Below are 24,805 nucleotides of genomic sequence, written 5' to 3' on the forward strand. Positions count from 1 at the left end.
ACAATACGGAAGAGGCAACATGGGAGAGCAAGGAGACAATGAGACAACAGTTCCCTCAGCTCTTCACATCAAGTAAATTTCGAGGACGAAATTTTTATTTAAAGGGGAAGAGTTATAACATCCTCCCTATACATGTTCTGTACGTTCTATTGCTCCAGTAGTCAAATAACAGTCCAGGCAAGTCAGGATTTCGAGAACTACACTTTGGTGATAGTGAACAGACATATAATGATGAAATAAATAAAAATAAAATACAAGAAAAATCAAACAAAAATGAAAGAGAGAAAATGATGCTAAGTTAAGCAATGGCACCACAGTTGATGGGTGATCAGACTGGAAGGCCGTTGACCCAGGACATGAGGAACCCTCTGAATCTAATTTTGAGACATAAATAAAGGTTTATTGAAATGTAATTGACACTAGAAATATCAAAGAAAAATTAGTAAATTAGTACAAAGAAAAATAAAAAATTGAGAAACAGACAAAAATCGGTGTTACCGAAAAATCGGGAATATAACCTGAAGTGGGGTATTTTGGTCATTTGACACCTAGTGTTGCCTTTTGACCTCAATGTCCATTAAGAATAAATGATATTGCACTTAGGAAATGTCATGAAAAAAATTAAAATGGGATACAATATGTAAATAGTAAAAGAATGGTGCTAAATGAGCAAATAAGGAAACTTTAACTAATTAAATATTAAAATGAGCTTAGTGCTCCACTAACTTGAATATTGGGACACTAAAATATGCTTTGGGACAGCAGATTGCACTCATTATCATCTTCATCTTCAACCTTTAAAGTTTTGGACGAATTGAACTTCCATGGAAGTCCACCATGGCCAAACTCCCTCCATCACCATGCACCACAGATCAAGCCCTCCTTTCTACTTAGTTCCTTCATTAAAGATTGCCTACTCACCTTGGGGAAGATATTGGCAATAAGAAAAACAAGATTTGGGGAAGTTTGAAGGAAGCACACAAGTGGTAAGTGTCCAAAACCTCTCCCTTGCTTTATTAAACCTTGTGTTTAGGTTGCGGTGAGTATTTTGGTGAAGAGAAATGAAAGAAATAGTGAGAAATGGACTTGTCCATTTTTAGCAGCCATGAACCTTTGTTGAGCTTGAGTTAATTTTACTTCTAATGAATGGAAATGAAGGTTGATTAATTTAAATGAAAGTTGTAGTAAGTTTATATCTAAGTATATGCATGTAGTGTTTGAATTAAGGGTGTGAAATGGAACTTAGATGCCTTGAGCAAACTGCCATATTTGGCAGCCCCTAATAGCATGAATTTGTGTGTGAACATGTAGTTATTAATGGAATAAGCTAAGGTTAAATTGTGGGCAGCAAGTGTAAGTGATATTGAAGTATGATTATGTTGAAGTGTATGTGTAATATTGACATTGAGATGTGTTAAATTTTGGTGGAAGTGAATGTTGAATTAATGGTGAATTGTGTGCATTGAGCACTTGAATATTCTGCCCAAAAATGTTGTTGGAATTGTGTATAATATATATATGGAAGTGTTATTGATTGAATATTGAAAAATGAGGAGGAGAAGCAATATCAAATTGGAAGTGTATGTGCTTTGTGCAGGTTGTGTGTGAAGGCAGTACATAAATTAGGCATAAGTGCCAAACTATGAACCCAATTGGTATGAGGCCAATAGGGGGTGAAACTAGACACCAAATAGGCCAACTTTCATGTCGAAATATTGCAAAAATTCTGCCTAGAAACTGACCTTAAAAATGACCAAATCCGGATTAGCAACCTTGCAACCCAGATTTTTGACCATATGAATAGTAGTCATTTGGATGACCATAACTCACTCAAAACAGGTCCAATTGACCTGAAAGTTTTACCAATGTTAGCTAAGACATAGATCTACAATTCTTATGAAGACACCAAAGCACAGACATAGCCAGAACCAAGTCAAATGGCTTCCAGAAGTTCGGGTACAAAAACTGCCGAACCAAAACAGACCTAAAATGGACCAAATTTTGCACTAAAGGTGCAATCTGTCCAGCTTTAGTAAATTGACCATATCTTGGTCTATACAACTCAGAATGACCTGAAATTTTGCCCCGCGTGCAATAAGACATGGAGCTACAATTTTGCTTCTTTGACCAGAAGCTAAAAACCAAGGGAAATAGGACTTTAAGCTAGACCAATCTAGCACACAAAAATTGAGAATTTGACATTTTGCATACAATGATGCTTGAAGCATTTTGGCAATGAATGCCAACTTGTAAAAATGGTAAATTGCACTATATTGGCAGCATATTGAGATATAAATTGTGACATATTGATGCTAGAAACAACTTATCCATATTACCTAAAAAGGTCAACATATGCATTGACTTGTGAACTATATAATAGTTAGTAAACTCCAAAAATTAAAGAATTAAACAATTAATTTATAATGTGCCCTAGTTTGCCTAGTTGAGTAGTATGGATAGGTTGGCATGCCAATAGGATTCTGACAGCTGTTCTGTAAATGGCTTCATGCCATACTGTGTTTTTACGGCTTATTATGCCGCACTGTGACTTTAATAGCCTATGGCTATATATATTCTGTATTTATTCTTGGCTTATTGCCAGATTGACTATATGGCTTCTTAGCCACACTATTTGCACACCGGGAGACAAATTGTGACCAATGGTGTGATGGCCCGAGGTATTAGGTACCCAGTGCCAGTATATCCGTGTATCCAGTCTGGTCAGTATATAGGCTACACGGGCAGTAGTTCAAGTACTCTTAAATTCAAATACATAAATCCAGTCTACTGACATACAGCATCACCATAAATTCATAAACACTTTATTTACTTTATTTTAGTGTATATTTCTTTATATTTGGCACCACTAAGCAAAATTGCTTAGTGCGTTGCTTTTGTAACTCGTAGGTATTGGAGACACAGTTGGGGAGCCCAGCAGACCTACGACCGGGTGAGACATCAGATCTGCACAGGAGTCCAGAGTCATCTGCACTGCATTGCCTACATGGTAGGACTTAGGATATCTTGTATTTTGTACTTTTGTTGTATATTTGAAATTCGGCCCTGTATTTTATAATGTTATGAAAGCTCTAAAGTTTGTAATATTTTGTACATATTAAATAACATGGAGATTTTCTGTATATACTTAAATTATTGTGGACTGTATTATGGAACTGTTTAATGACTATAAAAGGCTATTGACTTTACTGAGAAATAGAGACTGTGAAATATTTGAGATTTTGATATCATCGTATTAAACTGTTTTCAACAGGTTTGGAAGGACAGTTTGTCCTAAATATAGACAGCATCTTGCTAAATTTTTATTACCAGTCTTGAAACACTGATTTTATCAAAGTATGAAAATAGTATCAGCATGATATGAATATTACATAAAAGACTTCTTAAAATCAAATTGAGTTTAGTAAATGAAATAATCACAGACTAGGTGTTCCGGCACGCCGTGTAGCACACCTTGCTCGGCTATTCTGTAGACGGGTGAGGGGTGTTATAAAACTTGTGGTAGAAACCATGGTGGGGTATGCTATAAGGCCACAGGAGCCTATTATAACTGTGGAGGCACATGGCACTTTGCTAAGGACTACACCAGTGCCCGTAGAGTTGGGCCACCTCCTACTACTACTAAAGGGTCAGTTTAGAATCTTGTCACCAAAGGTTCACAACCACCTAGTAGAGGTAGAGGCAGGGGTAGAGGTAGTCCAGCAGGCAGCCAAGGCATAGTGAATCAATTAGAGCAAGGCAGTGCTCTAGTCAGAGTCTATGCAATGAGACTGAGAGAAGAGGCTGAGACATATGACATTGTTGCTAGTACCTTCTCAACTTTTAATCAAGATGTGTTTGTGTTATTTGATCTAGGTTCTACCCATTCCTATGTGAGTACTAGCATCATTGATTGCATTGCTGTTCCATGTGTGAAAATGGACTTTGAGGTGCTAGTAACAAGTTTGCTAGGACAAGAGGTCAGGGTCAATAGAATGTATAGGGATTGTCTTTTGGTGATCCAAGGACACACTTTTCTGCCTGATTTCATTGAAATGCCCTTCAGAGATTATGATATCATCTTGGGAATGGATTAGTTAGCCAAGCATCACGCTGTGATTGACTGTAAACTAAAGACAGTCACTTTTGGTCTCCCTCAGTACAGTGATGTGGTAATACATGGGGAGAGGCGGCTATTGCCATCAAACATCATTTCGGCTGCACTAGCCAGAAAAATGATAAGAAAGGGATGTGAAGCATACTTGGCACATGTGGTAGACACCCAAATGGGGAGCCCAGCATTGAGGGACATCCCTATAGTATATGACTTTCCAGATGTGTTTCCTGATGAATTGTCAGGATTACCTCTAGAAAGAGAGGTGCAGTTTGAGATTAATGTTATGCCTAGTGTGGATCCAATCTCCATAACACCATACAGAATGGCACCAGCAGAGTTGAAGGAGTTGAAGGAGTTGAAGGTACAGTTGCAAGAACTACTTGAAAAGGGCTTCATTCCTCCTAGTGTGTCACTTTGGGGAGTGCCAGTATTGTTTGTTAAGAAGAAAGATGGCACTCTCCGCTTATGTATTGAATACCTGCAGTTGAATAAGGTGACAATAAAGAATAGATATCCTTTGTCTCGCATTGATAATCTATTTGATTAGTTGAAGGGTGCAGCTGTATTTTCCAAAATTGATTTGCGATCTGGTTATTATCAGTTGAAAGTGCAAGAGCAGAGTATTCCAAAAACTGCTTTCAGAACTTGATATGGCCACTTTGAGTTTCTAGTAATGCCATTCGGGTTAACAAATACTCTAGCTGCTTTTATGGATCTGATGAAGACTATCTTCAGACCATATCTCGACCAGTTTGTTGTGGTGTTTATTGATGATATTTTGATATATTCGAGGAATGCAGAGGAGTATGACAGATATCTGCGGATTGTACTGCAGACTTTAAGGGAGAAACAGCTATAGACCAAATTGTCAAAATGTAAATTTTGACTGAAAGAAATCTCTTTCTTGGGACATGTTGTGTTAGCTGAAGGGATCAAGGTAGATTCTAGCAAGGTAGAAGCTATCCTTAATTGGAAGCCACCCAGGAATATCACAGAAATTCATAGTTTTTTTGGGTTTAGCTGGATACTATCACCGGTTTGTGAAAGGATTTTCTATGTTGGCTTATCCACTAACCAAGATGCTTCAGAAAGATGTAAAATTTCAGTGGACAGATAAATGCCAGTAAAGTTTTGATGAGTTGAAGAGGTGCTTGACTGAAGCTCTAGTCCTTACTTTACCTACACTGGGTAAAGAATACACAATTTATAGTGATGCTTCTCATAATGGGTTAGGCTGTGTACGATGCAAGATCGGAATGTCATTGCTTATGCATCACGCCAGCTGAAGCCGCATGAGAGGAACTACCCAACACATGATTTGGAGCTTGCAGCTATTGTTTTTGCTCTGATGATCTGAAGACACTATTTGTATGGGGAGAAATGCTACATCTACACTGATCACTAGAGCTTGAAGTACTTGGGCACCCAGAAGGAATTGAACTTGAGGTAGAGGAGATGATTAGAACTGATTAAAGACTATGATTGCTTAATAGACTATCAGCTAGGGAAAGCAAATGTGGTGGATGACGCCTTAAGTCGCAAGACTATGGCAAGTCTCAGAGTTTCTCCTTTGTCCACGGTACATGAATTGAAAGCACAGCATGCCAGTTTGGAGATTGATGTTGTGGAACAGACAGTAGTTGCATGGCATGTACAATCAGTGTTGATTGATCAGATCATAATGGCTGCTCAGAATGATAAAAAATATCAGAAGCTACTGAAAGAAGTCTAGCAGGGCAAGAAACCTGAATTTTCTGTGCGAAATGATGGTTTATTGCTACATCATGGTAGAATGTGCGTTCCTAATGATGTGGAATTGAGACAGATCATTATCAAGGAAGCACATGAGTCTCCTTTTGCTATGCATCCTGGTAGAACTAAAATGTATAGAGGGCTGAAGGAGCATTACTGGTGGATCGGTATGAAGAGAGATGTAGCTGAATTTGTTTCCAAATGCCTAACTTGTCAGCAAGTGAAGGCCGAACATCAAGTACCAGCAGGTTTATTACATCCATTGCCAGTACCAGAGTGGAAATGGGAACGAATAACTATGGATTTTGTGATGGGACTTCCGAGGACACAGAATAGTCATGATGTAGTATGGGTTATAGTTGATAGACTAACCAAGTCTGCTCACTTTTTGCCAGTCTGGATGGACTATAGTTTGGAGAGATTGGCCAGATTGTACATAAAATGAGATTGTAAAACTACATAGAGTGCCAATATTGATTGTATCAGACAGAGATCCTAGGTTCACTTCTAGATTCTGGGGTAGTCTTCAGAGAGCCCTAGGAACTAGATTGAACTTCAGCACGGCATTCCACCCACAGACAAATGGCCAGTCTGAAAGGGTAATTCAGATATTGGAGGATATGCTATGGGCTTGTGTGATTGAGTTTGAAGGTAGTTGGGATGTACACTTGCCTTTGATTGAGTTTGCTTATAACAACAGCTACCAATCAAGCATTGGGATGCCTCCATATGAAGCTTTGTATGGCATAAAGTACAGAACTCCCCTATGTTGGGATGAAGTAGGTGAAGTAAAGGTGATTGGGCTAGAAATTGTTCAGCAGATAGAGGAAAAGATCAGATTGATCAGAGATCAACTCAAGGCTGCATCAGACTGTCAGAAGTCCTATATTGATCTGAAGAGGAGAGATATTGAGTATGTAGTGGGTGATAAGGTATTCCTCAAAGTTTTTCCTTGGAAGAGGATTATGAGATTTGGCAGAAAGGGGAAACTGAGTCCTCTCTTTATCGGACCATATGAGGTTCTGGAGAAAGTGGGTCCTTTGGCATATCGGTTGGCATTACCTCCAGAGCTCAAAAGAATACACAATGTCTTTCATGTGTCCATGTTAAGGAGGTATAGATTTGACCCATCTCATGTACTATCAATTAAAGATATTGAGATAAATCCAGACCTCTCATATGAGGAAGAACTCGTAGAAATTCTAGCATATGAGGTGAAGCAACTGAGGAATAAATAGATAGACTTGGTTAAAGTGCTGTGGAACCATCATTCAGGCCAGGAAGCTACTTGGGAACGCGAAGAGGACATGAGGAGACAACACCAACAACTGTTCAGAAACTGATGCCAGGTAAAAATTTCAAGACGAAATTTATTTTAAGAGGGGGGGGGGGAGATTTGTAACACCCCTATGTTCGGTGGAGCGTTCTACCGTTCTGGTGACCAGTGTCTGTCCGGACAGCTATGATGCCTAGAACTACATTTAAATGTTAGTGAGAAGACATAAAATAATGAAATACAAGAAAGAAAAATACAAGAAAAACAAAGGAAAAATAATAGCAATGAAATGTAACCAGGTTAAATGAGCCAACACCGCAGTAATGGGTGACCGCACAGGGAAGTTACGGCGCAGGCAATAGCCGACCCCAGGATTGTAGGGAACCCTCAGAATTTAGTTTTGAGACATAATTAAAGACTTATTGAAGTGTAAATTTCATTAGAAATATCAAAAAGAAATTAATTAATTAGTACAAAGAAAAACGAGAAATCGAGAAAACGATAAATCTCGGTGTTACCAAAAAAAAAGGAATGCAACCCGAATAGGGGCATTGTGGTCAATTGACACCTCGAGTTGCCTTTTGACCAAGTGTCCATAAAAAATAAATATTATTTAAATTTAGGGACTCCATTAAAAAGGAAATTAAATGTATAATGGAATTTAGAGAAATGTGGGGATTAAATGCAATTATGAAGACTTTAAACTATAATAAGGTTAAAATAGATTAGTGGAGCACTATGGACACCTTAAAAAATTATTAAGGAACATATTAGTAGACCACTAACCATTTCATCTTCTTCTCCCACAAATCCCTCAAAGTTGCCAAACCCGTTTTCCTCTCAAAACTCCATGGGACTCCATGGCCAAAGCTTAACCAAGCTCCATGCAACCATGATTTAGCCATCTTTTACACTAGGTTCCTTCACTAAACCTTACCTACACGCCTTGGGCAGCAATAAGGGAGCAAGAAAGATAAGTTTTGGTGAGGTTTTGAAGAAGTCCAAAAGAGGTAAGTGGTTATTTTCAATCCTTGTTTCATTAAAAGTATAACTAAGGTTGTGGATAGTTAAATTATAGAAGAAGTTTGAGGTTTGATGAATTATTGGAGTTGAGCCATTTCGGCAACCATGGAACCTCACCATGTACAACTTATTTTTGCATGTAAATGGTAGTTTGGGATGTTGATTTAAATGTTGAATTATATTAAAGTTGAATTCCATGTGTGAAGTTTGAATGTTAAGCTTGAAAAGTGAAAATGGAAGTTAATGTGTATGTGTAAATTTTTAGCAGCCTCATGATAAAGATTGAAGTGTTTAAGTTCATGAAATATTATTGAAATATTGTACAAAAAAATAGCAGCATATATGTGTGTGGATAGTAGTGATAAGGTAGGCAAATTGTTAATGGAAGTATGTGTGATAATTAGAAGTATTTATGTGAATATATTGTTAGGTTTGAACTTTGTAAATTGTGACTGCATTTGGTGTATTTTGAAGTGGTTATATTCTGTCCAAGTTGACCTATAATATAAAGAAGTGAATGGTTTTGGTTAGTGCCGAATGCAGAATGTTATGTGGAAGTGAAGATGCAATTGGTAAACATGTGTTTGGTTTGGTGTTTGAAAAGCATGTATAGGGCAGTGTGCAAATGGACCTATAACCCTAAGTGTGTGGCTCCAATTGGTATAAGGCTAATTGGAGGTGAAACTAGGCACAAAATGTGTAAAATGTGTCAACTTTCATGAAGAAAGACTACCTAAATTCTATCCAGAAAGTGACTTGAAAAATGACCAAATCCGGATTAGTGACTTGAAAGCCTGAAAATTAACCATTTGGGCAGCAGTTAGTGTTTTGGCCATGACTCATTCAAAACAGGTCCAAATGACCTGAAATTTTTACCATAAATAGATTAGACCTACAGTAAACTCTTATGAAGACACTAAAACCTAGAAATGACCATAAGTAAGTCAAATAGCTTGCACAAGTTCGGGTATAAAAACTGCCAGAACCAAAAATGACCTAAAAGTGACCTAAAGTTGCCATTTTAGTGCAATCTGTCCAGCTTTAGTAAATTGACCATATCTTATTCTATACAACTCATAATGACCTGAAATTTTGCCCCGAGTGCAATAAGACATAGGGCTACAATTTTTCTTCTTTCACTAGAAGCTAAAAACCAAGAGAAATAGGACTTTAAGCTAGACCAATCTTGCACACAAAAATTGAGAATTTGACATTTACATACAATGATGCTTGAAATAATTTGGCAATGAATGCAAACTTGTAAAAATGGTAAGTTGCACTATATTGGTAGCATATTGAAATGCAAAATGTGACATATTGGTAACATTAAACCTAATTCACCTATAGTGCATCAAAGGTCAACATTATAGGTTGACCAAGGAAATTAATAGAATTAAATAAATTAATTATTGAATCTTATTGTTTGATACAGTTTAAATGAGTACTGAAACACTTCAAATTGTGTCTTCCAGTTAGCAAAGACTCAGGGAAGGGGAAGGAAACACTGAGTCAGGGCCAAGAGGTTACACTTTAAAGGTTTGTGCACAACAGTTATTTCTTTTGAATTTTTCAATTGAAATAAATTATGACTATTTGTCTGTTATTATTCAAATTGTAGAAAATTATTTGAATGATATTTGATGGATACTTATTGCTTGAAAAAAATTGCAAATGGTTTGAAACCACAGTTATCATGTATATTGATTGAATTCCTCGCTAGCTTGTCTAGTGGGACAAATTGACTTTGAATTCCCTCTCTGGCTGAAGTGTTGAGGTGTGTGCCTATTGAGGATGAATAGGATGAGTACTCATATTATTGCTAGCTAGCTATATTATTCCTCACTAGCCATCGACTTTTGGGACAAATTGGACTATGGAATCATGATTAAGCTATGTGCGTGATTTATTGATATTTATTGTGATATTATGAAATAGAGTTTAGATTCTTTATGACATTCTCTGTCTTTTGAATTTAACTATGACTTTAATTATCCACTGTTTATATGATTTATGGTTTATGGTTTTAAATTGTATTTTCTTAATGTTGTGCACCACTGAGACATTGGCTCAACGATAGCTTTTTCATTACTGTCGTAGGTAGACAGACGGACAGAGCATCAAAGTAGGCTACTCATGCTACATTTTGAGATTTCGCCGGGTATATCGAGTATACCTTATTGTGCAGTTTTTGTTGTAATGTATGTGCACTGTATGTATATATTGTACTTAGTCTTCAACTGTTGTAAACTAAAATTGTAAATTATTTTGGCTTTTAAAAATATTGTGATATATTTATCTTATCTCAACTTTTGGAAACACTGGAAAATTGATTATTGAACTGAGTTGATAAATGTTGAGAAATTTATTGTTTTGACAAATTTATTGGAGATTGGGATTGAACAAATTATTGGAAGTGCTTTTTACAGGTTTTTGAAGAACAGTTTTATTCAATATACCGATAGCACTCTACCAAAATTTTTGCAAAAATTATTAATACTTTAAATTTGTTATTTGGTTTCACTTTAGTAAAAGAAAATTTTTAACACCTGTCAATAGTACTCGCCACTGTAAAAAAAAATAAGAAAAGATTTTAAAATTCCTTGTAGTGTATTTAATGGGTTATTAGTAGGCAAAGTTTGGTAATTTATTAAGTATACTATGAGATCATGCCATGCCTTATATAGGGGTAGGGTGTGACATCAATTTTATCTTTATTGTATATTATTTTCTTTGTTATATTATCTCACCACTAAGTAGCAATGCTTAGCGCAATGGATTTTTTTCCTCTCGCAGGTACTGAAAACAAAGCCCAGTGGATACTAGACTGGGATTTTGGAGTCCGGATCTGCAGAAGTGCCAAGATTGTCACCTTCTCAGCAATGCATGTAGATAGGGCCCATATAAGTCTTTTTATTTATTTTGTATATTATAAATATTTCTTATGTTGTAATATAAACTAAAAAATTTTAATTAATATTTATGTGTTGTAAATTAATAAATTAGTTAGTTCATATGTGATTAAATTGTAAATCATGTAAATTTATATAATTTTATAATTTCTACATATGAATTGAGTATGAATGGAAAGTGTATGGATTTGAATACGAAATTGAAATATATGGATTATATTCTAAATGACGAGATTTTTATTGTAAAATATTATGGAAAATTTCAAGCAGGTGAATAGTAAAATACACCAAAGGATAGTAGAAACAGGGGAAACTCCACTGGTTTCTCCTTAGAAAAATAATTAATATTAAAATATAATGAGAAAAAATTATTAAAAGAATAAAGTAAGATAAGATAGGGTGCTCCGACACTGAGTGTGACATGTCTTGCTTGGCTATACTGTAGAGGGGTAAGGGGTGTCACAATTCTTGGCAGTGGGACGTTTAAATCTTATCTATAAGATTGAGAGAAAACTTGTTTAATTAATAAGAAATTTTTATTTAGATTCAAGTCATTATGGATTCAAAATACAAGATGCATAATAAAACTCACATGAATAAATAGATCCAAATATTTATATTTTAAATTCATTATGAATCAAATTCAAATAAATTTTCTTCTTAACTAAGCAGCATGCCAATGATTTCAATTTATTAATTTCAATTTTTTAACCAATCCATGCTGCTTGAATCATCATTTTCTCTCAATTCAAGAAACTCTAATAATCATATCTAGCATTTCTCTCTTTACTGTCCACGGTGGATATTCTCATTTCCTTCCATTTCTTTGTATTTTCCTTTTTTATTTTTTTTTTGTTTATTTTCTTATATTAAATATCAAAATGCCCAAGTTCTTTCAAGAAACTTATTATAATTTCTTAATTGTCATACAATCCATCTTTCAATTCAATGAAAAAAGGAGTTTAATGCATATACTTAATCTTTAATTTATATTTTCCCCTTGAATTTTTAATATTTTGAATTTTTTTTAGCAGAATATTTTGAAAAAAACTAGTATTTGAAGCACATGTATTGTACATACATCAAATAATTCATAACACAATTATTTTATTTATAATTTACATATAAATGTTAAATATCCATATTGAAATAATTTTAATGTTAGTTTATTTAATTTTATAAATAAAATATGTATAAATTTAAAGTTATTATTTTTTTATAAAAATTTATATTTTATAATTAATTGAAATATTAACATATAATACTAATTAATTATTACCTTAAATGTGCTTAATTCAATCATTGCATAATGAACTTGGCAAATCTTTGAAATTGTACCAATAAGCAGCAATTAAGCGATAAGAACTGTATTAAAAATTCAATCCCTTTATTAACAAAAACATAACATCTCATCTGGAAGGGCAATTAAAAATTAAAATTTATTCAGAGGATGTCGCTTCCTGGAGCTTGCCGAGCTTCAACACGGGCAACCTTCCGGTGATAGTTTTTATGACCTCCAAGTGCTTGCCCTGTCAAAAACCTTCTTGAGCACAAATTACACTTATATTTCTTTTCTCTATTGACTATTGGTCCTACTGAACTTGAGCCCTTTTCTTCCCTGTCTCCAGCACCACCTTCTTTAGTCCCTAATTTATCAAATGGCACTTTCTCCATCTTCTTATTCCTATTGTGGGTTGCGATGTGGGCTCCAAGTGCCTGGAAGTTATTGAACGCCTCATTGCAAGCATAAGAATTCTTCAAATCAACCAATTCTGATAGTTTTTTGAACTTTTTCTTCTTCTTCATGGGCATCTACATCACTCCCGTATTAATTCATCTCTTTTTATCACTATCTATAACATAAAGTGCAGAGACAAAATAAGAGTTGCATACCTTTTTTTCCTTTCCCCTTGTGGTCTCTTGTAAAATCTTTCCTTTGGTAGTTCCATCATCAAAAAGGCTATGAATTGTTTGAGGAATCTCCAGATTAGCATGAGACAGAGAAGGAGGAGAAGAACTTTTGTCCTTGAGTGCTGGATGCTGAGAGTGTGGTATAGAATCCGCAGTGGAATCGATAATCTTGTCGCTATTATAATAAGTTTCGGTGGAAACTGAAGAGTTATCCATGCAATCTTTGTTCACCACTATGAGCTTCTTGTTGCTAGAATTGTCTCCTGTGAAAATGGATGAGGTTTAGCATTGGGTGTGTGTGTGTGTGTATATATAGATATATTTACACATACACAAATGCTTAGGTAATAAGTAAGGTTATAGAAAGTACCATTCTCGGTGGTGGGACCTCTAAATCCTATCCCTATAAGATTGAGAGAAAATTCATTTAATTAATAAGAAATTTTTATCTAGATTGAGTTATTATGGATTCAAAATATAAGATGTATAATAAAACTCATATGAGTAAATAGATCCAAATATTTATATTTTAAATTCACAATGAATTAAATTCACAATGAATTAAATTCAAAGAAATTTTCTTCTTAATTAAGCGGCATACTAGTGATCACATCATATTAATTTCAATTTATTTACCAATCCAGGCTGGTTGAATCATCATTTTCTCTCAATTCAAGAAACTCTAAGAATCCTATCTAGCATTTCTCTCTCTACTATCCACGGTGGATATTATCATTTCCTTCCATTTCTTCATATTTTCCTTATTTGTTTTTTTTTTTCTTTCTTTTCTTATATTAAAAATCAAAATGCGCAAGTTCTTTTAAGAAACTTATTATAATTTCTTAGTTGTCATACAATCCATCTGTAAATTCAATGAAGAAAGGAGTTTAATGCATATACTTAATATTTAATCTATTTTTTCCCCTTGAATTTTTAATATTTTGAATTTTTTGCATAAAATATTTTGAAAATAACTAGTATTTGAAGCATATGTATTGTACATACATCAAATAATTCATAACACAATTATTTTATATATAATTTGAATATAAATGTTAAATATCCATATTGAAATAATTTTAATGTTAGTTTATTTAATTTTATAAATAAAATATTTTTTAATTTAAAATTATTATATTTTAAAAAAAAATTATATGTTATAATTAATTGAAATATCAATATTATTTTAAATGTAATAAAATAAAAATGTGATATAATAATAAGTTATTAAAAATTTAAATCAATAAAGATGTTTAAAATTCAAAATGATAGACTAATTTTGTCTACAAATTAACTCATAGTATTATGTTCATTTGATGTGCCTAAGCATGGCAAATGTTTAACTTTCTCAATTTGGTTCTCTACTCATGTTGAATATTTGCATGGGATCTTGAATATGCATTAGGGGTGTGAAAGAAATAAACTTATTTGGGCATATGAAAACTAAGCCTAATTAAATCCATCTTGAGTAACATGTGTTGGGTTTAATGTGCTATCTTAAAAGAAGCAAGTATAAACGCATCAACGAGAGTCTTGTGGGGCATTTATGGGCTACTAAGAATAATTCAAGATTGACCTAGTTCAATCCAATTTATGTTAGGAAGTCTAATTGCACATATGGGTTTAATTTAATTAAAATCATGTACATGGACTTGGGAGTTAATGGGTCGGAATTGTTAAGACAAGTCCAAGAAGAATTCAAGACCGAAGTGGGATATAGATTGGTTGCATGGGAGGTTTTGACTATTCAAATAAGCACTTTTTTAAAAGAAAGATAGGAAGAATCAAATCTGATTTAAAGAATCACTTTTTGTGGATTTTGACTTTTTAATATTCTCTCTCTCTCTCTCTCTCTCTCTCTCGTTCCAATTCATCCAGCCTATTCCTTATACACCAAGGATTTTTTTTTTATTATGCTTATTTGTTTTACTTTACTTATTATAATAGGATTTCCTTTTACTTCTTATTTAAGTTATGTAAGTTTGGCTATAAATAAACCATTCTTTAATTGTGTAAATAGACAAGTTTTGAGATTAATGGAATTGAAGCTTTATGCTTATTTCCCTTACATTTATCTCTTTTGAAGAGTGTTGTGTACTTGAGTCTTATCATCATTCTTATGTAGTGACTTGATTATTGTAACACCTACCATTTTCTAATGTTGGAATTCCTATCGTTGATGGGAATTCTTAAGAAACTTAGTTTTTCATGGACAAAGGAAATTGTGGTAAATTTTGTATGAGTGCACTGATGTGTTAAAGATGTATATATGAATGATTATGTGTTGTTTATTTTTGCCAAGTAAATGGTTTAAGTGTATTTTTGGATAGAATGAACTTTGATAGCCAAAAGTTGGACTTCTAGTAGCTGAAGTACCCTTTTTTAGCTGAGATGTCCTTTCAGACAAAATAGACTATGGTAGCCCAAAGCTAGGCTTTCGACAGCCAAAAGTCCCCTCAACAGCAGGTGTATAAATAACCCATCATGATTCATAATTTCAATGAAAGAAAATTTTTCTCTTTTTTTGCAACTATTGCATGCAAAGGATTGGATTTGAGTTATCTTGGAGATCTTATGCTTGGATTTTATTGGGAAACTCAAAGTTCAAGAGCTAATTGCAAGCTTTCTCTACCATCTCCTCTAATGAAAGGAAGGTATTTCTCACGTTTTCAATTTCTTTTAAATGATCAAAATGATTTTAGGTATGTATACTTGAGTGAGTTCTAGTAGTTGGATTGCATGTAAGAAAAGAGTTGGATGTAAACCTTTTTGAATGTTTTAAGAGTTTTGCATGTTAAGTGTGTTATGAATTTTCCACTGCATGTTCTTTTTTGGGGTTCTTAGTAAGTTTAGAATACTTGTTACGCATAAGGTATTAGGCTGTAAGTTGCTTAAAATTAGAATGAGCTATGTTGATGTGTTTTTTCTTTTGATATTTTTCTTGATCAGAGAGTTGAAAATCTTGATTCTTAATGGATGATGGATGCATGTAGCATCCTTGAGAATTTTTAAGTGTTTACATGTTTTGATGTGTGCTTATTGGGTTAAATAAGGTTTTGAGAGCAAAAGAATGTAATTTTTAAAGGTTTTGGCAACTTGGGTTTTTATAGAATTTGAACTGGAAATTCTGGAAATTCTTAGGTTCAGCTGTCGAAAATTATAGTTTTAGTAGTTAGAGCAGCTGAAGCTTCTCCAGAGTTTTTACAATTCAGGACTTCGATAGACAAAGTTCTTAATTTTGGCAGCCGGAGTAGATAAGCTTGGGACTTCAGCAGCCATAGCCTTTACTACCCAAAAAGGGCATTTAAGGCTTAGGACTTTGGGAGCTGAAGTTCCTTACTTCAAAAGCCAATGTTTGTTTTGCAAGCTATATTTCCCTTTTTGTTCTAAGACTCAAAAACTTATTTTTATGACCTAAAAATGTCACACCCTACCCCTCTGTAAGGCATAACATGATCCCGTAGTATACCTAATGAATTACCAACTTCGTCTACTGGTAACCCATTAAGTACACTACAAGGGATTTTAAAAACTTTTCTTACTTCTTTTACAGTGGTGAGCACTATTTATAGGTGTTAAAAACTTTTGTGAACTGAAGTGAAACAATTAACTCATTTGATTTATTTGGAATTTCTGTAAAAATTTTGGCAGAGTGCCATCTGTATTTTGGATAAAACAGTTCTTCAGAAAACCTGTGAAAAGACACTTCAATAATTTTCCAAATCTCAACTCCAATACATTTCTCAACACAACAATTTATCAACTCAATTCCATAGAAATTTTTCAAAGTCTGAGATAAGGAAATATAATACAGTTTTTACAAGTCAAATAGCTCATAATTAATTTACAACTTCAAGGTACAATTTGAATTTGCAACTGCTCAAAACCAAAAACAAAATATACATACAGTGAATATACATTACATTACAAAATACAAAATGCGGTATACTCACTATACCCAAAAATCTCTCATTGGCGTACTAGCACCTAGTCTGCCGCTCTATCTGTCTGCTACTCATGACAATAAAAAGCTATCGCTGAAACAATGTCTCAGTGGTGCACAACATTAACCAAATACAACTTTAAATCACAACTCATAAACCATATAAACAGTGGATACGTAAAACCATAGTTAAATTCAAGACAATGGATGTCATAAGGAATTTAAACTCCAATTCACAACTTATCAAAATTCATAATAACACAATTTAGTCAAATAGTTTAAGAATACCGTATTGCCAATTCATACACAATTTGATCAAATTACTGAATAACACAGTGTTGCCGATCAATATCACAATTTGATCAAATAACTGAATAATATCGTTTTGCAATTCAATAACACAATTTGATCAAATAATTGAATAATATCGTTTTGTAAATTAATAACACAATTCGATCAAATAACTGAATAATATCATTTTGTAAATCAATAATACAATTCGATCAAATAACTGAATAATATCGTTTTGTAAATCAATAACACAATTCGATCAAATAACTGAATAATATCGTTTTGTAAATCAATAACACAATTCGATCAAATAACTGAATAATATCGTTTTGTAAATCAATAACACAATTCGATCAAATAACTGAATAATATCGTTTTGCAAATCAATAACACAATTCGATCAAATAACTGAATAATACAATGTTGCCAATCAATAACACAATTTAGGTCATGACACAAATTTTTCCATATATGCCGTGTTGTATACCACGACAAGACATACTCACCCCAATAATCGAAATCAATGAGGGAGGAAGCTAGCTGAATAATGAGTACTCATCCACACTCACCTCAGACTGGGAAGTCAAGAGGGAGGAACATAATCATACTCACCCCAGACTGATAAGTCAAAGAGGGCAGAATAATCACACTCACCCCATTAATGGAGGAGGAACATAGTATCAGTGTCATGCTAATTGCGAGTCAAAACAATTCCAAACATTTTATTCAAATGATCTGTAAGAATCCAATAAATTTCCAAAGTTATAATTTCATTCACAAAATGGCAACACAATTCATAATTCACTTCAATTTCCACAAAAACCATTTACAGTGCTTTTCAATCAATAAGTATCCATCAATATCATTCAAACAATTTTTCACAGTTTAAAACCATTCACAATGTTTTTCAATCAATAAGTGTCCATCAAACACATTTCCACAATTTAAAACAATAATATACAAATAGTCAATATTTATTTCAATTGAAAATAATTCAAAAGAAACAGTTGTTGTGCACAAACCTCTGATATTTGTCTCCTGGTCTTGACTCAGTATTTCTTTCCCTTTTGCTGAGTCCTTGTTAACTGGGAAACACAATTTGAAGTGTTTCAGTGCTAAATTAATTTGCCTCTAACCATAATGTTCGATAAACAATTCACTGAATACCTTTATTTGCTTAATCACCTAATATACCAACCCTCGATGCGTTTTAGGTAAATTAGGTTTTAGTGTCATTAATATGTCACATTCGATAGGGTTTTAGGTTTGGTACGTGTTACCAAACTCAATTCTATGTATATTGCGTTTTCTTGCATTTTATTGCAAATTGCTGGATTTCGGGATACTAGTTTGACCTAGCCGGACGACCTAGTTCCCTCGGTTTTCGGGTTTCGGTCAAAACTACAAACTTGTAGATCTATGTCTTATTGCACGCGGAGCAAAATTTCAGGTCAATCTGAGTTAAGTAGACCAAGTTGTGGTCATTATACTATTGCTGGTCAAATGGCATCAAATTAGGTCAATTTTAGGTCAATTTGGTCAACTTTGGTTCGGCCAGTTTTTGGACCCGAACTTGTGCAAGTTGTTTGACTTGCCTATGGTCATTTCTGGGCTTTGGTGTCTTCATAAGACTTGTAGGTATGGGTCTTAACTATTCATGGTTAAAATTTCAGATCAATTGGACCAGGTTTGAGTGAGTTATGGCCTAAACACTCACTGCTGCCCAATTGGTCATTTTTCAGGTCCTAATTGCACCTAATCCGAATTGGTCATTTTCTTAGGTCACCTTGCAAGCAGAATTTTGGTATGTTTTCTCAATGAAAGTTGGCACATTTTGTGCCTAGTTCCACCTCCAATTGGTCTCATACCAATTGAGGTTACACACATTTAAAGTTATAGGTCTATTTGCACACTGTCCTCTATATGTCTTTCAAACCCTAATTCAAACACACATATACCTTGCAATTTGGTTCACTTCCCTACCAATCTGTTTTGGTACCTTACCAAAAGCATTTTCTACTTTACATTAACATTACTTTGGGCAGATTACAATTACCCTCAACACACCAAATATAATTCACATTTACAAGTTCTAAATACCATTACATACACACCTAACCATTACAAATCTTACATACACTTTACAATATCAATCTACATACATATCCATCAATCCTTCTAGGTCAATATTCTGCCTATACTTCCATCAATACATACAATTATGCAAGGGTTCCCAAGCTGCCGAAATTGTCCTTCAACACCACATTGCCCTACAATCCATCAATTCTCATCCAAGTGCCAAAATCACCATATATATGTGAAATAATTCATTAGGATATTAATTTACCATGATCAACATTATTTCTCATCAATTATATGCATAATAAATCATCAAATGTGTGACCCCATGGCTGTCCAAAAATGGCTATCTCAATAACTATTTAAACTTCAAAATTTCCTTCACAAAACTAACACCCATAACATAAACATAAAGTTTAACAAGGAAATTCTCAAAAATGTAAACTTACCTTTATTTGTAACTTGCTAAACCTTCACCAAACTTCTCAAATTTGGTATCAATATCTTCCTTGTGATGTGTAGACCATTTTTTATGAAGGAACTTAAAGGATTGGAGTTGAAAATGGGGAGGTTAAGTGAGCTCATGCAAAACGTCAATGGTGGATTCTTTCATCTTCATTCACGGCATGGTTGAGCTAAGTGAGGAAGATGAGGTTTGAGTGGGAGAAATCTGCCCACTTATGAGTATTTTTAATCCATTTAATGTTCTTAGTGGTCCACTGAAAAAAATTATATCATATAATAAGCCAAATGTGCATTTATTCCACATTAACCCATGATTTTAGCTATTTGTATTAGGTACCACTAAACTAATTTTTCATTTCATTTTCTAAGTGTAATATTATTTATTTTTAATGGAAATTTAGGTCAAAAGACAATTCGAGGTGTCAAATGACCATAATGCCCCTGTTCGGGTTACGTTCCCGATTTTTCGGTAATACCGGGTTTTGTCTGTTTTTCGATTTCTCACTTTTCTTTGTACTAATTATTTAATTTTTCTTTGATCTTTATAATGAGATTTATTCTTCAACAAGGTTCTATTTAAGTCCTAAAAATGTTTTCCGTGGTTCCCGCAGCCGAGCTAGCCAACGGTCCACGCCGTGACTTCCCGGTGCAGTCACCCATCGCTAGGTTTCCCGGCTCGCTTAACTTGATCACATTTCTTTGCTATTATTTTTCCTTTGTTTTTCTTGTATTTTCTTTTCTTGTATTTCATTATTTTATGTCTCCTCCCTCATGTGAAAGTGTAGTTCTAGGCATCCTAGCTGTCCGGATAACACTGGTCACCGGAGCAGTAGAACGCACTACCGAACTTTGGGGTGTTACAAAAAAGATTTAGAATAAGTTGTTTGATGTATGTGTAGAGTTTTAGAGTTTCATATAACTTATTAAGGTCTAACTTTTATAAGATTGGATTTGAGAGACTCGAGAAGCCAAGTTTTAGAGGACAGCAATCATTCATGTCTGGTGCTTGATAGGCTATTAGAGACGAGTAAAACTAACCTTAATGAATAGAAGCTTATTTAATTGAACTCTAGTTCATTATCATGTATCATTTCATGATTTATTAAGTTATATATTTCTAGAACATGAATATGTTACATCATTGCATAATTATTATTAATGCATGATAGATGATGGATGACCCGCTAATTTCCCCAATGATATGGATATGATATGTTATATGTTATGATCATGCATGATATGAGATGGTAAGACCAAGAGGGGTCTAAAAAGCCCTTGGCTCCCTATTATAAAAGAGGAAAACCCAAGGAGCTTCTTCATGAGCCGAGCACTTTGGTTATGTTATGTATTTAAGAGGAAGTCTTGAGGAGCATCGATATGAGCCGGGCAAATTGGTTATTGGAAATCATAGGTGACAAGTCAATCTTATGTGAATTTTTTATGATGTGAAAAACTCATGTAATTGATGCATTGCATGTGTATGAGGTGATTAATATGATAAATGTAATGGTTGGTTTACTCACTAAGCTTTTTTAAGCTTATCTTTTTCCCTTAAACCCCAAATGCAGAATTATAGGACTAAAGTTGTCTTTTGGAAGATCTATCAGGAGAAAGAGTTTTAGTAAGTTCTTATGTATGTTTAAGTTTTAGAATGGACTTGTAATTGATAAAGGATTAGATACTGTGCTTGGTTTTAGAAAAGTTGTAATATGTTTTACTTAAGTTTAAGATATGTATGTATGTATGTTCTCCTTAACTTTTAAAGCACACTCATTGAGTATTTATGAATGTATGAAAGAATTACACTTTAGCATTCATGAATGAAATAAAAAGGTTCAAAATTTGAACTATTTTAAAGGAAAATGATTTATGTTCTAATATAAATACTAGAGTGTAATTATTTATGAGTTACTTAGGTTTTGGTTTATATGGAATGAGTTATGTTTATCAAGTTTTAGGCTTGATACAGGTTCCAGCAACCTTAAGCAGACCCATTCTCTAGCACTGGTAATGGCCCCTAGTTGGGTCGTTAAAAAGTTGGTGTCAAAGCTTTAGGTTAGATGAATGGACCTAGACACTTGTAAAAGTTATAGCAAAGAAAGAAAGAAAGTTTGTCAACTAGTACAGTTAGGGAAAATACATCTCCATTTGGGTTGTGTCCCAATATGTTATATGATGTGCTTATGTTTCATGCCATGCTTTATGGCATGTTTTGCGTTCTTGTGAATCCATATGAACTTTATGCATGATCATAACTTCTTGCTTACTTTTAGAAAATGCGAGGTTCAAGACAGTTTACAACGTTGACCGGTACACCACCCTAAAATGAAGGTATCAAAGTACTACTCGCTAACCATGTAGTTAGGGGAAGAGGAAGTAGAAGTGCAAGGGAAGAATCCTCAAGGGGCCCCAAAAGGTCTTTTGAGGTTAGTAAGGAGACCTCTAGTTCATCCAGAATGTTTGTGGATGCATGGAGGGGTTCTCATGGCTTTCAGCAACAGTGTGAGGACCTTGTTGTTTCTAGTTTGGGAAGAGAAGATGAAGATAGATATGAAGAGGAAGGTAATGAGTAAGTGTTTGTATCCTTACCTCTACAAGGCTAGGAACATAGGTTATGAGCTATGGAAATCCTAGGTTTATGAGCTACCCTCAACATTCTTCCTTCACGCTCTATATACTTTACTTCCCACCATTTAGCCCTTACATTATGTATCCTCCTCAATAGTACCCTCAAAACCCTTTAACCACCATGGCAACTTATAACCCCATGGAGGGAGTTATAGGAGAGCAGGTGCAGCCACCGATAGCCCCAACTGTTCATACTCAAGGGACTAGGTTAAACGGTAAATGTAAGGCAAAGATGAAAAACTAACTAAAACTGGATGTGCCTAAGTACAAAGAAGGAAATAATCCTTTCGAGTATGTTAAGGCAGTCAAGACCACAGTTAATAAATCGGAAGCTAGTGACAGTAGTGTTAGTAATGTGCCCTAGAGCATAACATGTAATTGTATCTTATAAATATTCATTCCTTTTATGGCAATATAATTTTTATTTAGATTAAATTGTTTAACTTTATATGAAAAGATCCTTTAGTAGCTTGTTAGATGTTCTATTCTTAAGGTGTTTAGAATATGAGTGATGGAATAATCTGGCACAAGTACTATGAATGTTGGTTCACAGTTGAGAGTACCTCATTTGGCATGATTTTTCTGGCTAAATTGTCACCTTTGTTTGTTTCCATAGATTAGTATAGATACTAATGGAAGTGGAATAGTGAGTCTCATGCGATGTGACATTATGATGTTGGGAAAAACATAGTAGACATTTATATGATAAGTTGGTCAAACTAATGGCAAATAGATGACACATACATGGAGTTTGCTCTTATCAATATGTCGTCATCTAGATTATAATAGTGTATATAATTCCTTGACTTAAGATGATGTAGGTGGTTTGAGTTTGATATTGCTAGCTTACTTATACTATGTATGGGTGTATGGGCATGTGTTGGCACTGAATAGTTGCATACAGAGATAAGTGTTTAGTCAATATGGATTTCATTACCCTAAGTAAATAGGGATAAAGTCTCATTCTATCTAAATCATTTTCGATGCATAAAGTGCCTAGCCAGGAGAAGTAGACTTAATCAGAAAAGAGTTTATGATGGGAAAGCCACAATAATCAAGAATTTGAAATAAGATGAGGACATATGATTTGAAGTAATTAGGGTTAGACATGAACCGTGACCCTAGCTTGAGTCGAGACCTTGTAAAGGAGAGACCATTGTGCATGGTATATATGATTAAGGTTCTAAGAAAGGAATGGTTTAATTCATCACTAATCAAGTAGTGATGATGCACTATGCTTGGTATCCATTATGATTTATGAGAATCAAGGGTGGAAAGGGATTTCACTTTAGGTATGGAAAGAGCTCCATTGGTATTAAAGAGTTAATATCATTCTCATTACCAATTGGTTATGCACCTAAGAAGTCACACACAATACAAACCAAATGAGCAAGGCTTAATTAATTTAATTAATTAATTAAATGGTTTGATTAATTAATTAAATTAATGAATTTAGATTTGCAATTAGATTGCAAATGTCCCTAGCATGACTTAAAACTATATTCAAGGAATTGGGTAAAAAGGAATAAATCCCATGTTGACCAAAAGTTGCATTAGTTGTAGCATCGGTTATGCGACATCAGCATGGAGTATGTTTTTACCTAGTGCAAATGTTGCACAGGATATGCAACATCTGCATAGGGTATGCATTTGGGAGAAAGAAGATACAAGTGTGTTTTAATGTCTCTTACATGAGTTGACTAGAGACTAGCCTTAGTAGGAGATAAGTTATGCACTTGTGGGATAAGTGTCACATGTGTCTCCAAAGTGGACAAACTCTTAAGTGCTCATATGGTTTAAGGATTGGAAATCTCTAAAAGTTAGATATTTCCTCCCTAATTTAGAGATTTCCACATCCTTAAAGGTATAAACAAAAACCCGCATGCAACTTTAGGGATAACTTAGAGATCTTCCATCTTCTTCTTCTCCAAAGTCTCTCAACCACCATTAGAAAACCTTTATGGCTTTATTCCATAACTAGTTCAAGAGATATTTGAAGTTGCTATTCTTGAACTAGCAATTGAAGGAATTGTTTCTTGAAGTAACCCACGGAAAACAATTCGATCTAAAAACCTCTTTGGTGCCATTTGGTCAACAAAAGGGAGGGTACACTAAGGTTTGCAGTTCAAGTGTTCAAAGGACTTAATCTTTGGTTTATGTGGATTGACGGAAGGGTTGACATTTGGAAACCTAGCCTCCTGGAAAAAGGAGCTAGAATAGTGATTATGTGCCCCCTTTGGTAAGGAACCTAAACTTAGTTTAGGAACTCTTGTTTATGTCTTCTAAATTACAAAATGAGAATGAGGACTTGTTGTAGTTGCAAGTGTTACAACTTTGATGTTTTGATAATAGCTTGCATGGAATTGGTAAAAGCACGAGATGTATGACATTTAGGCTAAATCAAAAATTTAAAA

The 24,805-nt window shown here is 34.2% G+C and overlaps 1 protein-coding gene across 1 annotated transcript; it reads right to left on the reverse strand.

Moving 5' to 3' along the window:
* Window positions 1–12,517: 12,517 nt before the first annotated feature.
* LOC131177919 (zinc finger protein ZAT5-like) lies at window positions 12,518–13,201 on the reverse strand. Its single transcript, XM_058143098.1, has 2 exons — window positions 12,968–13,201; window positions 12,518–12,886 (listed from the first exon to the last, which is right to left on the reverse strand). The coding sequence occupies exons 1-2, from the start codon at window positions 13,199–13,201 to the stop codon at window positions 12,518–12,520; spliced, it is 603 nt and encodes a 200-aa protein (XP_057999081.1).
* Window positions 13,202–24,805: the final 11,604 nt, after the last annotated feature.

Source organism: Hevea brasiliensis, chromosome 2, assembly GCF_030052815.1.
Source record: "Hevea brasiliensis isolate MT/VB/25A 57/8 chromosome 2, ASM3005281v1, whole genome shotgun sequence".
NCBI classification, from domain to species: Eukaryota; Viridiplantae; Streptophyta; class Magnoliopsida; order Malpighiales; family Euphorbiaceae; genus Hevea; species Hevea brasiliensis.